Raw genomic sequence first — 18,315 nt, 5'->3', positions numbered from 1 at the left:
CCACGCCCCCTCAGAACACCTGACCAGAAGAAACGAGCAGGAAACAGAACAACAAGCAGGAAACATTCAGTCTGCTTCGAAGATGTCCAGTAGAAGAAAGAAGTTCCAAATTCATCGTTTTAAACTTTCAAACGTGATTCATTAACCCTTTAAAGTCTGAACCATAAACTAATTTTTCTCGAAAAATCTAATTTCTGGAAAATCAAGTCTTGATGGAACCCTCTGACAAATTGTTTTTAAAAAATGTGAAGATAAATTTGTATAAACGAGTTTTAATTTGTATGATTTTTGCTCAAAAACCTGGCATTTTTTTTCACATACAAAATGTAGATGCATGTGTCTGATTGTATATCAGGAAAAAAAATATCAAACTTATCAGGTAGACGTCTCAACATTGTGAAAAGACCAGGTGGTTTAAACACGATGCACTCGGCTTTAAAGGGGTAAAGGAGGTTATTTTTATTTTATTTTATTTATTTATCTCATTCATTATTTATGTCATTCATTATTTATTTATGTCATTCATTATTTATTTATGTCATTCATTATTTATTTATCAGGAGGTCATCATCTCTAAACACTGGTTTGACTGGAAAACAACCAGACTGATGGAATCAGGCTCGTCTCTGTGAGTGTCATCCTGTGGGATGGGGGCCCAACCTGGGATGGGGGCCCACCCGTCAATCAGAAGACATCTCCAATCAGCCAATCACAGGTTTACTTCTCCTAAATGATTCCTCAGTTCTTCCACCTCTGAAATGTTCTGACCTCCACCTGAAGCCCAACAGGAACAGGTCGGGTTCTCCTTCCTGTGTTCTTACCGTCCAATCATTGATGGTTTGTCTTACATCAACCTGATTGGTCAACGCGTGACCCCCCCCCCCTATGTTTTAACGCTTTTTAGCTCAACCCACTTTTTTTTAGTGTCCGAAACTGTTCCTGCACTTTCTGCCCCCTCACCCCCCTCCTCACCCCCTGAGCGCAGTGAGCTGGTTGGAGTTCAGCCCCCCAGGCTGGAGGCTCGGGTCGACTGGCAGCGCAGAGAAAGACATTCAGGAGCTGTGCGCCCGCCGGGAGGAGAACGGAGGCTCCGCTGGGGGGGAACGAAACGGGACCTTTTACGCGTGAACTTGGATTGGTGAGGGTTCGAGCTGGGAGCCATGACGGGGTTCTCGACACTTTGGGTGCTCTTTCTGCTCCAGCTGTTGTCATCATCCTCAGCCCAGGTGAGAGATCTCGAGGGGGGGGGGGAGGCCGCAGGATCTTTTTACGCACGGGGAGCGTTGCGCTCTTTTGTGGATTCGTTGTACAGTAAGAACCTTTAGGCCCACCGCGCCCCCTGAATGCCTTCATGGATCTGTGTAATTATTATTATCATTATTACTTATTATTACTATTACTGTACTGTTATTATAATTAGAGGGTAAGGTGGGGGTTGTTTCTCTCTCTGGTTCCGTGGGCTTTTCTTTACCCACATTGTCAGCCTGGTTGCGCGCAGGTGTCCGCGCTTTTCGCACCCCTCCATGAAGTCGGGCTGATGTTTTCCCTGACCCTGTGGAATGCGCGGACTGGAGATCAGCGCCACCGGCGCACAATAGCGCCTCTGTTCGCCCGGGCTGCCCCGGATGAGCCCAGCTGAGGGGCTGCTTCGGAAAGTCCTCACTAAAATCAGTCCATCTGGTTTGGATGGAATGTGGACTTTTGGTTTGCTGGGGGTTTGATGCGTCTTTACGCGTCACATTTTTTCCACGGATTTGCAGTTAAACTGGATCTAATCCGTCTCATTTATGCCGGATCAGAACCAGAAGGGTCCAGATTAGATATCAGAGAGTTCACTTGTGGGTTACTTTACCTGTGATGATGCTCTTTCATTTGTCAAACATTTACAGTTCATATTCACAAATGACACCTGACTGATGTTCATGTTGCAGAGGCCGGGCCTCAGAGGAGCTCCGGGGCCACAAGGACCCCCAGGACCCCCAGGAAGAGACGGCACCGATGTGAGCAGAGCAGACTCTTTATTTACACTTTATTTAATTCACATTAATTACCTTTACCTTCATCCACCTCCCACGGGTTACAGCAAGAGCTCATTTCAATAGGTTGGGATATTAATTCATTTAGTTTAATCATAAAACACATAATTGATGTTTTTTTTTTAAATATGCGCCACAAACTATGAAGTCCTTCACATTTATTACCTTCTAACATTTAAATCACACTCAGCTGGTTTTGATAAGAAGCTCATTGTTTGTGTATCAGTGCTACCAAACCGCTACTACAGGTGACCTTTTATAGCAGTGACTCCGCCCCAAGTCCCGCCTCCAAATCATAGGTGGGCGGGGTTTAAGTGTGTATTAAATGGAGCTCTATGTTGTCACACTAAACTCTTCATTGCTGTGAAACCCATCAGATTGTATTCATGCAGTGAACGGCTTCATTTCAGTTGGTAATAATTAACTCCTACAGAATAACGTGTTATTATAATCTACAGATTTATATTATTACACCTGGCTAAAAATGGTTATTATTATTATTATTATTATTATTATTATTATTATTATTATTATTATTATTATTATTATTATTATTATTATTATTACAGTATTATTATTATTATCATTATTAAACCTCACATTGCTGTTTGGTGGATGTTGTTGGTATGTACCGGTAGGTTATGCTGTTATGTTGTTAAAGGACATCAAATTGTTAAAATGACAAACATTTAATTCTTTATGTCCAGTATTTTGTGTATTTTTGGCTTTCTGTCGTATATGTATGTCAGATTATCCCAGGTTGGATTATTTTTGTGACTCCGGTGAAGTTTGGACACACAAACGGTCCATTCATGCATTCCCCAACCAAGCATCTAGAGTTTCACCTCATGCCCCCCTTCCACCTTCAGCCCCCCCACCCCCCTGTGTAAATTCAGCTGTTATCATGTGACCAGTCTGTGTCTGCTCCCCCCTTCATTTCAAACGATGAAGCCGAGCAGAAGCTCTGTGCTGTAGCGGGTTAGATGTTTCATCCTCACGTCTTCTTTCTGACTAACAGGGTAAACCTGGACCTGCTGGCCTGCCGGGGAAACCAGTGAGTATTCCAACTGGACCAGTTGGTTCTGTTTAGGACTAGCAGAGAATTTACTGGTACCTGCAAGGCATCAAAATAAATCAGTTTCAAATGGGTACAAATCGTTTAAATTAAAGCCTCAGTATCATAATGAATCATCATGACCACACATTATTAATTAAATCTTAACCCACCACAGAAAACATCCCAATTGATTCATCATTTAGTTGAAAGTTCACCTCTGATGTCAGTGCTTTAATCATTTATTACTATTTCATATATTCCTCCTCCAAAACAAATTTTACCGCTAATCCTAATCCGCTCTCCTCCAAAACAACATCTGCAGGGATTTGTGCAGCAGACTCTCTTTAACCCTTTGATTTCAATAAGAAAAATGGTTTTTGGGAGTTGTTTTCTTAGCTTGGGACAGACGGGTGTTAATCGGTCGATTGCTGATCTAATCGGTCGATTGCTGATCTAATCGGTCGATTGCTGATCTAATCGGTCGATTGCTGATCTAATCGGTCGATTGCTGATCCTTCTGTCTTTGCAGGGCCCCAAAGGGAAAGCAGCCATTCCAGGGTCACCAGGAAAACCAGGCCTTCCAGGACTACCGGGGGTGGATGTAAGCATCCAGAGACGTTTGAATCTGTAGTTTAATCTGTGATAATCCGGCCGTATTAAAATAACCAGAGGAAATGCAGAACTGAGTGATGCTCTTTCTCTTCAGGGTTTGACGGGTCCTGATGGTCCTGCTGGGAAGGATGGACGTCCAGGAGAAGAAGTAAGTTGGTCTTTAGATCTCCCTGGGGGGGGCACCTGATTGGACTGTATGAGGGTCTCTAACTAACCAGGACCACCAGGGGCACGAGGGGGGATGTTTCCTCTGTCGGCCCCGATTCGTCAAGCCGGCTCAGCCTGGTGGTGGGAATATTTTTAATGAGGGATCAAAACGGGATTTATTTCTGCTGCTTCTCTAATCCAGGCTGGAATGTTTCCCATCAGCCTGTGGGGCTCTGGGGGTGGGGGGGTGGGGGTGATGTACTGTTACCCAGGTGCACATGGAACAGGTACGGTCCTCTGGGCGATTCAAAAGGATCACACAAAATCAAACCACAGCTGCTGCATCTGAGCCCCAAATGGGAAAATATGTATTCCCTATATAAAACATACCGCACCAGCAAACCCCCCCCCCCCCCACACACACACACCCTTCCTAGCATCGCAGCTAATTAGCCAACCTAATAAGGAAGCTTGCTTCAACAAATGCCCCTAATTACTCAGATTACTCCGCCGTCACGCCTGGTTCACGTCGCTGAAGATCTGTGTGGAGACAACAGGATCCGGAGCGGAATCGCTCGTGATGTTCATCCTGTCACAGACGAGTAGCTCTGGTGTTTGTGGATCATCCTCTGCTGCATCGCATCTGTTCATGATCCCAGTTCACAGACAAAGGAATGCGGTAAAAAAAAGTAGCATCGCCGTGTCGGTTTGAGCTTCTTTACCCTCCGAGACGACGCAAACACAGCCGCCAGGGAGGAAAATAAAGGGTTAAGAGACAGCGGAACAGACACGATCACAAAGAAGGGAAATCAAGTCTGATCCTATGATTTGTTGATCCAGCGATTAAACCGCTTCACAGCAGGGTGTCCAGACGTCGTGTGTTCTGTTTATGATCATTATTTCTCTTTACAGGGTGAAGCCGGACCCCCGGGGCCCCCTGGACCTCCTGTAAGGACCCACACACGCTATCAGATACCACATGCAACCCTCTGAACTGTGTTGTATCGTCCATATTAGTCCAATAAAACCTTATCGCTCCTTAATACTTCAATATCTGTTGTTAAACTTGAGGCAACTATTCCTGTTTCTGCTCTGGATAATTTGACGCTCAGAGGATCTTCCTGTCAAACGTTGTCCAGACATGAATATTATTATACGTGACAGTCCCATCTGATCTGACTGGATTTGATGCACTGACACATCATTGGTGGATATCGATGTTGTCAGTTAATCTAATCCTGCTGTCTGTGTTTTCCTGTTTCTTCCGTAGGGCAGAGGGAGACCAGGAGCTGCAGTGAGTTCCCAGCGCCGCAGTTTGACCTTGTTTTTATGTGTAGAAGGACAGAAATTGTGGTGCATTTGAGTCATTTCCGCACAAAGTCATAACTTATGTACATGTCACACAGTTTTTTGCATGCACTGCGTCTGTTCATCTCTTTCCAGGGCCTTCCCGGAACCAACGGGTTGCCAGGCGGAGTCGGGCCCCAGGGCCCAGCGGTGAGTATCTGTCGGATCCGTTCGATTGCATTTCCTATCGAGGAGTTACATCCTCTGGTCCCGGATGAGATAATCAAATCATTTGTTATCCATTCCGCTTCATTCCACCCTCAACGCCCCGTCGGGCGCAGGAAGCCGCGTCAAAACCTGTCCTCTGTTTCTGTTTTATTTTGGGTTATTCAGAACTCACAGCTTCATTTATTCCTTCAGAAGCATCGTTCTCAATGTCAATGTGAGGTTTCAAGCCTCCTCGTCAATCATGCAGCTCGTCGGTTGAACGTCTGGTCACGATTGGCCTGCAAACCGACCGAACAGATTTAGGCTCTGAAGAGTCTGTCCATCTATGGAAAGTGAAACTCAAGACACTGAAGTGATGTGATGCTTCAGCAGATCGCCTGATTTGTATTTTTCTTCAGTTTAAACCTAGTTCTAGTTCCTGTGCTGAGAGCTGATCACAGCGGTCACGTTTCCTGAACAGGTCCTCGAGTTGCTGTTGATCTTCTTCTCTTTCTCAGGGTGCTGAGGGTCTTCCAGGACTTCCTGGACCGGCTGGCCCTGATGGACCACCAGTAAGTCTAGTAATCATTATAGACGTGATACCTAACGTTGGGGAGACATAGACTGTCACCCCCCCAGGTGAAACCCAATTGAGCTTCACACTCTTTGTTTTCAGGGCCTGCCCGGTACCCTCCATGACCTGAGCGGCGACCTTCTGGTAGGTTTTCTGTCGCGTCACTGTGAGAGCAGAGTCATCGCGTCCAGTCCTCAGTGTTTTGTCTGTTTGCCCCTTAGTGTCCCGCCATCTGCCCCCCTGGCCCCTCTGGTGCCCCCGGGATGCCAGGATTCAAGGTGATTCTCCATCCTGCACCTTCTTCTAAACGATTCGTTTGGAATCAAACTTTGCTGAATGGGCTTATATTTTCCACCTATGTAGGGTCACACGGGTCACAAAGGAGACCGAGGAGAGCCCGGAAAAAACGGAGAGAAGGTGAGTGTGTCATGTGACCGGCGCAAAACTTTGGTTTTGACTGGTTCTGATCCAGTCGTTTGGTTTCCGGTGTTGCTTCACCTCTAGGGCGACACTGGACCACCAGGGCCACCAGGGATTCCAGGGACTGTGGGTCTGCAGGTGAGTTCAATACTTCCAATTTGACTTTATACCTAAATATGTTTGCATGACATGCATTTTTTGTGCCTTCCCATCATGCTCCATTGCTGCATTTCAGGGCCCGCGTGGTCTCAGAGGTTTACAAGGCACCATGGGAGCTGTAGGCGACAGAGTAAGACTCTTTCAGATCACGTTGAGCCTTCTATTGCCCGCACTGCAGACCTTTAACGTGTTTTTTGGTCGTCTCTAGGGTCTCCCCGGCTTCAGAGGCAAACCAGGAATAGCAGGCATCATCGGGAAGACAGTGAGTCTCTCCTTCTTTAAACTCTCTGGAAACAAAAAAAACATCATTTAGGAGTCGTTTGCTGCCAGAACGCTTGTCTGGTCCCATCAATAAATAGCTGATGTGTTTCATCTGATGTCTCCAGGGTGACGTCGGAGAAAAAGGACCGCAGGGATTTAGAGGACCTAAAGGAGAGATTGTAAGTGAAGCACCTGCCTGTTGTTTTCAGCATTGTGTGTGAAAGTGTGTGTGCAACACAGGTGACGCGTGATGTGTGTTTCAACAGGGTAAAATCGGTCCCAAAGGTGGGCCTGGAGGAGCAGGACCCAAAGGAGAGCCTGTAAGTCCACGTTGAGGGTTCATGTTCGACGTCCTTCTGAAACTTGAGGCTCATGTTTGATGTTTCCTGCAGGGAATTCCTGGCAGAGACGGTAAAGACGGAACCCCGGGCCTCGATGGGGAGAAGGTAAGATTAACGTGTTTAATCTCAAACAGTCTGAACGTAGAGTAAAGCTAACAACACAACACTGTCCGTGTCCACAGGGTGACGCCGGACGCCACGGGGTGGTGGGAGAGAAAGGACCCAACGGTCTACCGGTAAGTAGGACCGGTGTTCCATGTAGATGATCATAAAGAGTCTTTAAATCCCTTCAATGTTCTGTTCAGTCGATTCCCCAAGAAAGGACGATCCGGTGAAATCATTCTTGTGTTTTCTTTTCCAGGGTCTTCAAGGAAAGGCTGGAGCAAAGGGATCCAAAGGAGAACCTGTGAGTAACACAAAAGCCTTCCAGCTAATATCTGAACCGTGGAGGACAATCAATCAATCAATCAATCAATCAATCAATCAATCAATCAACTAGAACCAAGGCAGTCAGAGACTGAAACATCCCGTGACTTACCCTGACCTACTTTCAGGGTAGATCAGGGTACCCTGAAAGTAGTACCTGTCTAGTGCATAGACTAGTGCATATGGAGAAGGCAAGTGTGAGTAAGACCATAGATCAAAGCTATGGTCTTAGGTAGATCAAACCACTAGCTTTGATCTGTGGTCTTCCACTGGCCTCTCTCGTCTTTCTATCTTATCCAGTTCCTGAGTGTACTAAAGTTGAAATTTCACCTTGACCTAGTTTTCTCAAGGTCATCATCTCATTTCCATCCCCTTTGCTGCCTGAGTCATGTGCTTTTTGTTTCCTCTTTCCATCTGCAACGGTTGAGAAGATATTTGGTGGACGAATGAACGGACGAACGAACAAACATTGACAATTACGATACATCACCACTCCGAAATGGGATGTAATCAATCAACCTTTATTTATAAAGCGCTTAATCGCATCATCAGACATTTCAAAGTGCTTTAACAGACAGAGAAACCCAACAGAACCCCCCCCCCCAGAGGAAGCACAAGCGATTGTGGCGGAGAAAAACTCCCTCATTGAGGAAGAAACTCCAGGCAGGACCCAGACTCTGGAGACCGCCTTGACCGGTTGGGTGGGAAAGGAGATAAAATGGGGATAGAGACAGGGGGCCAAGGAAAAGGTGGGATTTCCAGGCCTTTGGATTTCCTGCCTTCCATGTTTGTTCCCCCCCTGTGGAGCAGAAGCACGAAGACAAGCAAAGAAAGAAAAGTAACAGAAACTCCAGTAACTAAAGTAACTCCTCTCTTGTCCATCATTACCAGGGTGATCCAGGAAAGATGGGGGAGACGGGGCCCTCTGGAGAGCCAGGTATTCCTGTATGTATCTGATGGGATCCTTTTTTTTTGTTTGTTTGTTTTTGAGGGAGGGGGTTACTTTGGTCACATACGGAAGATTTAACCATGTAGGGTCTGGTCTCAAACTGTTTGTCTTCCACCTCCTCCCTCAGGGTGACATTGGCGTCCCAGGAGAAAGGGGGATAGCAGGACCCAGAGGAGTGGGGGTGAGTCGACGCTGATGCTGTCCCCCAAAGAAGCTTTTTTCTCCTCTTGTCGATTAATAAAACCCTCAAAAGCATCAGTTACGGATATTTAATGTGATTTGATTTTTTATTATTATTTAATTTGATTTAAACTAAACCAGAGTGGAGAGTTTAACATAATCCCATGGCAAGGAAACTGAATTATTGAGATAAATTGCCTCCCCAGGAGAGCTAGGAGCAGGTATTCCCTAAACAGAGAGGCGTCTGTTCTCCACGTCAGAGTTGGCGGCGACTGAAAGTTCATGCAGCGCCGACAAAACGCCTCTCACAAACCATCATCAGGAGAGAATGATTAATATTCTGTTTGCAACAGGGGGGCATCGGACCAGCAGGAAACCCGGGGCCTCAGGGCAGGAAAGGCTTCCAGGTGAGCGGTTGTGACGTCAGCCATCGTCAGGCGTGTCATGCAGTTAGCAGTCAGCTAACGGCGATCTGCTCCACAGGGGGTCAAGGGAGCCTTGGGGGATCCGGGTCTTCCAGGTCCAACGGGGATCCGAGGAGAGTTTGGTGAAAGGGTGAGTCCCAGGGTTTAGGATCAAGTCCCCAACAGGAGGATGCATCCAGGCTCCTCTGAGACATGAATCTATTAGTAGTGATTATTATTATTTAGCTGTTTTTAAATGTTATCTAAAACCAATACAATCATTTATTGATTATTATAGGTTTCATATGTTGGAGGAGGATAACAGTAGTAGCTGACGACTAAATCTGGGACTTGATAATAGAATTTCTGACGATAATTGAAGTTTAAGATGAAAATCAAAATGACAGAATCTCCATGAAGGGGGGGTTTAAGAAGGAGGACGCTCTTGGTTCAGCAGCCCCCCCCCCCTTCGGTCTTAGGAGACACCCCCGACACAAACAGGCTTGCTGTTCAGAACCTGAGGCCAGAACAAAGCTGGTATTTATACCAGGTTCCCCTCGGCTCACCCACCTCACTTCCCTTCACCCCCCCCCACCCTGATGCGGTGGTCGGGGGGAGGGGGGGGTGTCTCAGTGTAGCCTACTTTCTTCCTCTCTCCATCCTCTCTCCAGGGTCCGGTGGGAGCTTCTGGAGCTAAAGGAGACATGGTGAGTGTTCCTAAACCCAGGTGGTCCAGGATGGTGGAAAATCCTTTAAACTAAGACATCATTAACATTTTAAAAAAAATAAGACATTAACATTTAAAAAAAGACAACATTAACGTTAAAAAAAATAACTGACAACATGAAGCGTTTAAAAAAAAAAAAGAGAGAAATTAAGACATCATTGAAGATGGTTTTACTTGTTAAAATAATGAAGAGTTTTCTTTTTTCCCGTGTTACCAAAGTAAAGGTGTGATAAGGAAACTTTTGTGTTGCGTCCCCAGGGCGTGGCAGGAAGCGACGGACTACCAGGAGAGAACGGAGAACCTGTAAGTATTCTCATTCTCACTGGTTGGTTGTTGTTTTTTGGACGCTTGGCGGCCCTGGAGACTCATTACTGTGTTCACGGCGCCGCCAACTCGCTCCGAATCGCACGTCTGTGCGGAGATCTATTTAAACATTTAGACAAATCCTACTTCTAATGTTTAGGGCGTTTATTTAAATACTTCCATCACATTAAATATTTCTTTACATGTGACACAAATAGAAAAGTTAATTCAGCCCCTCTTTGCTCTCAATTTTCATCTTCTTATTTCAGGGTCCCTTCGGCCCAGTGGGACAGAAAGGACAGGTGAGCTTCTACGTTTCCTACCTGTGTGTCTGAACCTGTTTCTGTTCCCACTCAGCGGGGTGACATCAGATGTGGTGTGGGGGTGTCATCAGCACCGCCCCCTCCCACCAGGCTCCCGGCACCTCGTCTCCGAGCCGGGGCCCCCACTTGTCAGACGGGTGGCAAAAGATTCCGCCTCACATTTCAGGTTTAATAGGATTAAGTAGAGATAGGTGCAGCCGCTCTGTTTCATTGGCCGTCGTCGCCACCAGGGAGAGCCGCATTAAGCCGCAGTGCCGTTGATGTAATTAGTGATGAGTCTCATTTACTGTTTGCTGGGCTTGTTGGAGTAATTATCAAGCAACACGATGCCAGCCCCCGCCTCGTCTCCACAGCCCCCGTGTGTTCCTCGGTGGGAGTTTATTCAAGACCCAATCAGACGCTTACGTACTTTTTTTTGTTCCAGTTTGGATGAAAATTATTTTTTTAATGTTTGTCTTATATTAAAACCGTCCATCTGTCGATCTAAAGCACATGTGTCAAACTCAAGGCCCGGGGGGGCGAACGTGGCCCTCCACATCATTTTATGTGGCCTGCGAGAGCATAAAAGGTCAGAGTGTCTAAATATAAATAGGTCAAAAATGGTCTTTGACCTGAAACTACATTTCCCACAATGCAGTAATTCAGTCCATTTTAACTCTGACAAAAGCGTTCTGTGGGTTTAATAACCTGAGAACCTGAGTTACATTTAGTTACATTTATTAGTTACATTAAGGAGTAGTTACATTTAGTTACATTACACTGAGTTACATTTAGTTACATTTATTAGTTACATTAAGGAGTAGTTACATTTAGTTACATTACACTGAGTTACATTTAGTTACATTTATTAGTTACATTAAGGAGTAGTTACATTTAGTTACATTACACTGAGTTACATTTAGTTACATTGATTAGTTACATTAAGGAGTAGTTACATTTAGTTACATTACACTGAGTTACATTTAGTTACTTTTATTAGTTACATTAAGGAGTAGTTACATTTAGTTACATTACACTGAGTTACATTTAGTTACATTGATTAGTTACATTAAGGAGTAGTTACATTTAGTTACATTACACTGAGTTACATTTAGTTACATTGATTAGTTACATTAAGGAGTAGTTACATTTAGTTACATTACATTGAGATACATTTATTAGTTACATCTGGCCCTTTGAGGGCAGCCGTGATGCTTATGTGTCCCTCAGTGAAAATGAGTTTGACCCCCCCCCCACGATCTAACGGATGACACTTCTCTGTTGTAGCCGGGGAAGCCGGGTGAACTCGGACCAAAGGGGGTGACCGGTCCCCAAGGGGAGCTCGGGGCCAGAGGGGTTCCAGGAAAGCAAGGACCAATGGGGTTCCAGGGAGAGCAGGGTCAGCCCGGGATTACAGGAAAGACCGGTGTGCCTGTAAGTGGGTTTGTTTTTTAATCTGGATTAAACCTGTAAGACCTGTCTGGTGATTGATGGAAGAATATTCATTTCCTAACTCCCTGATAATATTCTGTTTTAGGGTAAACTGGTCAGCGAGCAGCACATCCGGGAGCTGTGTGGGTCGATGATCGATGGTGAGAATCCGTCGCCGTCTCTAACTTCCTCTCCTGTTGGGTTCTAAAGTCACTGATCCGGTGTTCTCTCTCACGTGCAGATCAGATTGCCCAGCTGGCCGCTAACCTCCGACGACCCCTGGCCCCCGGGATGGTGGGCCGCCCCGGCCCCGCTGGGCGTCCAGGACAGCCAGGAGTCGCCGGCTCCATCGGGCATCCCGGTGCCAGAGGACCACCGGGGTACCGAGGCCTGCCAGGAGAACTTGGGGATCCGGGTCCCAGAGGTAGAGAATATAAACGCTTTAGCGGTCTTGAGATGGCCTGAGCTAAAAGATGAATTAGCATAAAAAGGAAATACCAAATGAAGAAGGCGAGTAGAGCACAGTGGTGATTTCATCTTCACTGCAGGCGATGTCGGTGAGCTGGGTGATAAAGGAAGCACCGGAAAAGCCATTGATGGGCCTGTTGGGGACCAAGGACACCAGGGTACGTGGTTCAGGCCAGACGTCGTTAGATTCACCACTATGATAGTCTAATATTTAATAGACTATTAAATATTAATAGTCTATTAAATAATAATTATATAGTGTGCACCCATAATCCTCAATCATAACTACTTGAAGACCAGCAGTCCTTGGTGCTCCCCTCATCTCCTGTCTCTTGCCTCCAGGTCTTCCAGGAGTTCCTGGAATCGTCAAAGATGGACGTGACGGATCTCCAGGAGACCCGGGTGAGCCTGGAGAATCAGGCAGGGTGGGCAGGACCGGGCACCAGGGGCCTCCTGGGATCTGCGATACGTCAGCCTGCCAGGGAGCGCAGGCCGCCGGAAAATCCTCCAACCCCAAAAACCATTGAACACGACTTCCTGCAGCCTGAAGCCACCCAACCCAAAGAGGAAGGGTGAACGGGAATGAAAGGAGACGGCCGTCACAAAAGGGTCCTCTTTATTTGAATAGACGGGTGAGGAGTAACATCGACAGTTGTGATACGAAAGGAACATCCAAGGATTGGCATGAATATCAGAGCGCATGAGACGTCAGCATCCAGAGTGAGAAGTGGATGGAGGCACAACTCATCGCTTTCAAACTCTACAGCATCGTGTAACAAAGACTTGACTTACAAATAAGAGGAAAATGAAAGACAAGTCATTCGTGTGTAAAAAACTTTGTACATGTTGTTTCCACGCTCCCAATCCTTTTCTCCACATTCTTTTAATCACGCTGTAAAAACAATCTAAAGCAGTTCCAAGTAAATCACAGGTGTTACCTCAGTTCTACCAGCTCACAGTGTCAGATATGAAGCAGAGGCAACAAGCCTGCAGAGGATTTGTGTGTGTATGGATGTAAAAAGGAATAAAAAACACCAACCCCATGTGTAGATTAATGCAAAAAAGAAACAAAAACTCTTCAAATTCTTTCTTTTTTTACAGCTTGTTTTTGTTATATGTGAATTTGATTCTCTAGATTGGAGAATCAAAAACCCCAAAATAACTTGTTGATGGATAAATCAATGTGAAATCAATGTAAGAGTCTTAGCAAACTTTTTTCTTTTCTTTTTTAAATACACAACACCAACATCCACTATGTACTACCGATGCTGTAACTATTAAATCTACATGACCTTAAATACTATTTATTATTTGTGGGTGACTGATGTATGTACAGTAAAATGCTACAGAGACATGTTGTAAGAAAGAAACTTATGAATAAAGCCACTTTTCAGTAAAACATTACTCTTCTCTACATATCAAATGAACAGCTTGTAATTCATAGAAATATTCACAACTATCTGGAAGTCATGTAATCCCATAAATAAAAACACATTTTCCATGCAAAACATGAAATCTTAAATATGTGATTGAAATAAATAAAGGTTTGTGGACAAAAACACACAAAATGCTGCATGAATAACAACGAACAATTTTAACCAACTTGGAAAAGAACTGAACAAATTCTGATTTAATTTCACAAAAATGTGAACATATTAAAATAGTTAAATATCAGATAGTGAAGAAGCGAACACTCTCAGCTTTCTTCTAAGGAGAAATAGCGCCACCTGTGGGTGACTGTATGAAACGGCTCATATATGAGCTGGAGGGAGAACACTCCAGAGTTTGAACGTTTGTTGAAGAGCCTGGAAACCTTCCACCGTTTAAATCAAACTAATGTAGACAGATTTAAAACTTTACGACACAAAAAGATCCTGAGCGAGCAAACGACGTTAAGAACTCTGCTCTCAGGTAGAAATCGGTGTCGTTCACCTGATAGTGGATTCTGTTCTGGCCTGGAGAGCAGCTGGACTTCAGAATCCCTTCTCAATGTAGAGTGACGTCTGAAACCCCTGAAATTAATCAGTCCTTTAATAAAACGGGTGACAGCAGATCATTAAAGGTGAACGACACACAGCGACGGTCTGTTTTTATCTCAGCTGCTCTTCGTGTTGGTTTGATTTAGCATCACATCAGCACAACGTGGACACATAAAGGACGAGTTGTTGAATTTGCTGCCACATATATCAATTTTTACAGAATGCAAAAATGCAATACAGGATTTTTTTTTAATTTTATACCACAAAAGACAGAAGAATTTGTTAGTAATTATGCTCTACTCTCTCTCTACTCTAAAAGCCTTCTATTAAAGTATGCATTCCTTAAACAGAAAAAAGAAATATTATTATCTTCTCTTTGAGTTTTATAATTTCTATATTTATTTATATAATTTATCATTTACGTCTCAAAATAAAGAATATTAAAAGGTGTAAAATACAGTCTATAAGATTATGTGTACATCTCTCAGGTGAAAGCAAAGTGCCCTATCAGGCTACAGCATCACCTCAGGAAGTACAGGACAGGCCTGAGCTAGCTGGTTAGCATCCCACCTCAACTCTTGTCCATTCTTTACACTAGGTTGGTGTAGTTTTACACTAAAACTACAGTTCAGCCACCTGCGTGTTAAAGAGACAGTCTCACCTGTCTGACGATGTCTCCGTACGTTTCGTTGATGTATCTGAGGAAGGCAGTCGTCCACCTCAGGGTGGTGGCTTTGTCACAATCTTTGCTGCAGAACGGCACCAGCAGGTTGAGCTCATCGCAGCACGAACGAATCGTCTTCCTGTGAACCACAAACACAACAGGGACGTTCAGAATCAGCGTCTGCCCGACTTCATGTTGTGTGTGTTTGTCCACGTGTTCGGCGTTAGCATTAGCTGCTCACCTGCGATGCCTCTCCCTGATGTTGTGGATCTCGCGGCGCTCGCTGAGGGGTAGCTGAGAACCAGCTCTCTTCCTGCCGTTCCTCCCTGGTTTTCTAATAGAACCTGGGGCGGTCATGGCAGCACTAGCAATCTGTGAGCTGTGGGCGCTGTCAGAGTTCCTCGAGGACGTACTAGATGCTGCTACAAACACAAAAATAAAAGAATAACTCCATATTAGATACAAATCTTATTTACAAAGCAGCAGAGCAGAGAGCCTAATAGTAAGATTCATAAAATAAGATTATGTAGATTTCATCGTTGCCACCTGTATCATCAACTCCTCTAACAACCGCCTCTGGTTGAACGAATGAAAAATTCTTCAGATCTTGACATTTTGGTTCGACCGTCTGACAAATGTGTCCAACCTGCACTCCAATGAGATTAAAAAAAACCCCAAAAGATTAATAAAATGAATTGCTGTATAGTTATAATGAATGAATCCATTTTAATTTTTTCATACCTGTTCAGACAAGTTGGTGACTGGGTTATATATCAACTCTATAAATGTGTTGGAGCTCTCGAAGGGATTTATTCCCTCAGTCGTCATCATCTTCTGCGTCTGAGGCGATACGAATGTGTTCGGAGTCTCTGCACACTGAAGCATCGTCAACAAACTGAAACAGACATTTCACACATGTCATGAAACGGTTACATTACTATGAAGCAGCTATGAAGCTGTAACGGAACATCAGTGAAGCTTCACCTGCTGGGAACGGAAGCCTGAACATCTTCCTGTGTTGGGGCGTCAGCACACTTGGAGTTAAACAATTTTCCCAAACAAACTCGAACACTCGATCTGGTTTGGGTCAGCGGAGCAGCACGGCTGACGGTCTGCGACTCACTCGGATCATTGACATCATCGACTCTGGCCAGAACATAACCGGGTACCTCCCCGTGAGAAGGTGGGGTTCTCTCTCCTGCCATCCCCAGGCTGTGTCCATGAGATGAAGTTGACAGATCAACAGCTTGAGTGGCTGTGAGAAGAGAATCTGATGGAGACCCAGCGGCATCTTTGACCATTTCAATAGCAGGATCAGATCTGTCCCCTGGCCACTCCGGAAACCCAGAATCCACCCCCACATGTGCAGGTATGAGTTGCTGAAACTCTGAAATCTCCATCATGCGGAACTCGGATGCAGGCATTCTCTCATGTTTATACGTCAAGCATCTGCTTTCACTTGGAATCCCTCCAGTTGAGTCAGAGGGGTGCTCTCTGAATAAAGGTGCAAATAATAGATGCATGGTTTCACCCGGTGTGGAAACGGTGGACATTCTTCCCTGCAGAGCCTGGATGAAGATAAAGAAACATATATTTCACCATATAACCACAGCACATTTCAAACAGCTTCAGTGATGACCTGTGCTGGGCCTCGAAGGCTTGGCTCTGCCAAGGAGATAATATATTTTCACTGGCATTTGTATGTCTGCTGGCAAGAGTACAAAAAAAGAAAAAAAACGGGACGGATTTCGTGTATACAGTAGAACAAACACAAAGCAAGAAAAAAATGAGTACAAATTTCAGATGATACATTGCTTTTCTGTAAGATGTTTGTAAATGTAATTTATCGCTGCGATTAGCATCCAGTTTTATGCATTGCAAATAAATACAAATATTACTTTCTTTTTAATAAATAAAATACCTGGATTTCTGATTTTCATCAAAATCCTACTTCTATAATGAAGAATATATAAAAAATAAAAATACAATCTGCCAAACTTTCGTAATGTTCATCCAAATAAATAATGAATATATAATAAATGAAGCATCTGATGCTAATGTTATTACGACGATTTCCATTACATTAGCAGAATTTGCGGTCCAATTTGGTTTAAATTATACAAATTACATACATGTAAGTAGAAAATGTTAAAGTTTAAAGAAACAAACACTAATAATGATAAGGTTAATGACTTACACATAACTGATAGAATATAAATAGAATTTAAATAAGAAAACTAGCTAGTTTGTTAGCAAACGAGGAACTAATAAGCTAATATTCTTTAATTTTGAACGGCGTTTTCATTTAGTTACGCTGACGTCACAACCTAGGGAAACAAGTAACGCGAAGCCCTGAATATTTTTATAAGTCTGAAAGATTTTAATCATTAAGTTGAATAATTTACACCTGTTGCGTTTTAAACAAGTTGTTTTTACCTTTAAATCTCCGCTCTTTAAACGAGACCGTCGCTCAGCTTTGACGGACACTCCACGCTGACCAATCGCCGCTGAGGGGCGGGACGGAAACGACGGAAGGGTCCAATTCTTGGCGGTCAACCTGTGGCTGGCTCAGCTGTGACGTCACGACGTCGCGACGCAGACGTCTGATATAAATTCAGGTCAGGCAATTATTTAAATTAAAGATAACTTGTCCAGAGTTTTACGCAAAATTACAGGAAAATATCATATTAATTAGAAACAGCTGCTTTTGTGAAATATTTAAATTTAATTTAGGTGATTTTTAGTAAATTTAGTAATTATTTCGTTATTTATGCAGCATTTAGAGGTGAGGTTAGATTTTGCCTGGTTTTACTTTGTCAGATGCGTTTGTCTGCTTTTCAATTAGTGAGGTTAAAGGGAGAAGAGATCAAGAAGGTGGAGGATTTGAAGTACTTAGGGTCAACAGTCCAGAGCAATGGAGAGTGTGGAAAAGCGTGTCCAGGCAGGATGAAATGGGTGGAGGAAAGTGTCAGGTGTGATGTGTGATAGAAGAGTTTCAGCTAAAATGAAAGGAAAGGTGTACAAAACTGTGGTGAGACCAGCGATGTTGTTTGGTCTAGAGACAGTGTCACTGAGGAAAAGACAGGAGACAGAGCTGGAGGTAGCAGAGATGAAGATGCTGAGGTTCTCTCTGGGAGTGACCAGGATGGATAGGATCAGGAATGAGTACATCAGAGGGACAGCACATGTTAGAGGTTCTGGAGATAAAGTCAGAGAGGCCAGACCAGGCCAGGTTTGGACATGTCCAGAGGAGAGATAGTGAATATATTGGTAGAAGGATGCTGAGTTTTGAACTGCCAGGCAGGAGGCCTAGAGGAAGACCAAAGAAGAGGTTTATGGATGTAGTGAAAGAGGACATGAAGGAAGTTGGTGTGAGAGAAG

General features: G+C 44.3%; 2 protein-coding genes across 2 annotated transcripts; one reads left to right on the top strand and one right to left on the bottom strand.

The window, feature by feature from the left end:
• Nucleotides 1-965: 965 nt before the first annotated feature.
• On the top strand, nucleotides 966-13,334 carry col9a3 (collagen, type IX, alpha 3). Its single transcript, XM_068343136.1, has 32 exons — nucleotides 966-1,226; nucleotides 1,932-2,000; nucleotides 3,055-3,090; nucleotides 3,623-3,694; nucleotides 3,800-3,853; nucleotides 4,765-4,800; nucleotides 5,123-5,146; nucleotides 5,296-5,349; nucleotides 5,865-5,918; nucleotides 6,023-6,064; nucleotides 6,142-6,198; nucleotides 6,284-6,337; nucleotides 6,425-6,478; nucleotides 6,576-6,629; nucleotides 6,708-6,761; nucleotides 6,886-6,939; nucleotides 7,027-7,080; nucleotides 7,153-7,206; nucleotides 7,284-7,337; nucleotides 7,463-7,507; nucleotides 8,419-8,472; nucleotides 8,604-8,657; nucleotides 9,010-9,063; nucleotides 9,140-9,211; nucleotides 9,732-9,767; nucleotides 10,046-10,090; nucleotides 10,360-10,392; nucleotides 11,680-11,826; nucleotides 11,930-11,984; nucleotides 12,065-12,247; nucleotides 12,372-12,449; nucleotides 12,634-13,334. The coding sequence occupies exons 1-32, from the start codon at nucleotides 1,161-1,163 to the stop codon at nucleotides 12,816-12,818; spliced, it is 2,037 nt and encodes a 678-aa protein (XP_068199237.1). The 5' UTR covers nucleotides 966-1,160; the 3' UTR covers nucleotides 12,819-13,334.
• A 1,579-nt stretch (nucleotides 13,335-14,913) lies between these two features.
• Nucleotides 14,914-16,358, bottom strand: LOC137609958 (uncharacterized). The gene is made up of 5 exons (XM_068337340.1): nucleotides 15,919-16,358; nucleotides 15,676-15,829; nucleotides 15,481-15,580; nucleotides 15,176-15,356; nucleotides 14,914-15,073 (listed from the first exon to the last, which is right to left on the bottom strand). Exons 1-5 carry the CDS (start codon nucleotides 16,356-16,358, stop codon nucleotides 14,914-14,916), a joined length of 1,035 nt encoding a protein of 344 aa, XP_068193441.1.
• Between the last annotated feature and the right edge of the window lie 1,957 nt (nucleotides 16,359-18,315).

This window comes from Antennarius striatus, chromosome 2 (genome assembly GCF_040054535.1).
Source record: "Antennarius striatus isolate MH-2024 chromosome 2, ASM4005453v1, whole genome shotgun sequence".
In the NCBI taxonomy this organism is placed as follows: Eukaryota; Metazoa; Chordata; class Actinopteri; order Lophiiformes; family Antennariidae; genus Antennarius; species Antennarius striatus.
The sequence above is the reverse complement of the archived record's forward strand: the minus strand, read 5'-3'. Positions and strand labels throughout refer to the sequence as shown.

What these genes read in the sequence shown, in the direction of transcription:
- col9a3 (XM_068343136.1), top strand. Translation starts at nt 1,161, where the DNA reads ATGACGGGGTTCTCGACACTTTGGGTGCTCTTTCTGCTCCAGCTGTTG. An exon ending in ATGGACGTCCAGGAGAAGAA is followed by an intron (nt 3,854 to 4,764) that starts GTAAGTTGGTCT and finishes TTCTCTTTACAG; the next exon opens with GGTGAAGCCGGACCCCCGGG. An exon ending in CAGGGACTGTGGGTCTGCAG is followed by an intron (nt 6,479 to 6,575) that starts GTGAGTTCAATA and finishes GCTGCATTTCAG; the next exon opens with GGCCCGCGTGGTCTCAGAGG.
- LOC137609958 (XM_068337340.1), bottom strand. Translation starts at nt 16,358, where the DNA reads ATGCCTGCATCCGAGTTCCGCATGATGGAGATTTCAGAGTTTCAGCAA. An exon ending in TCACCAACTTGTCTGAACAG is followed by an intron (nt 15,581 to 15,675) that starts GTATGAAAAAAT and finishes ATTGGAGTGCAG; the next exon opens with GTTGGACACATTTGTCAGAC. An exon ending in TAGAGGAGTTGATGATACAG is followed by an intron (nt 15,357 to 15,480) that starts GTGGCAACGATG and finishes TTGTGTTTGTAG; the next exon opens with CAGCATCTAGTACGTCCTCG.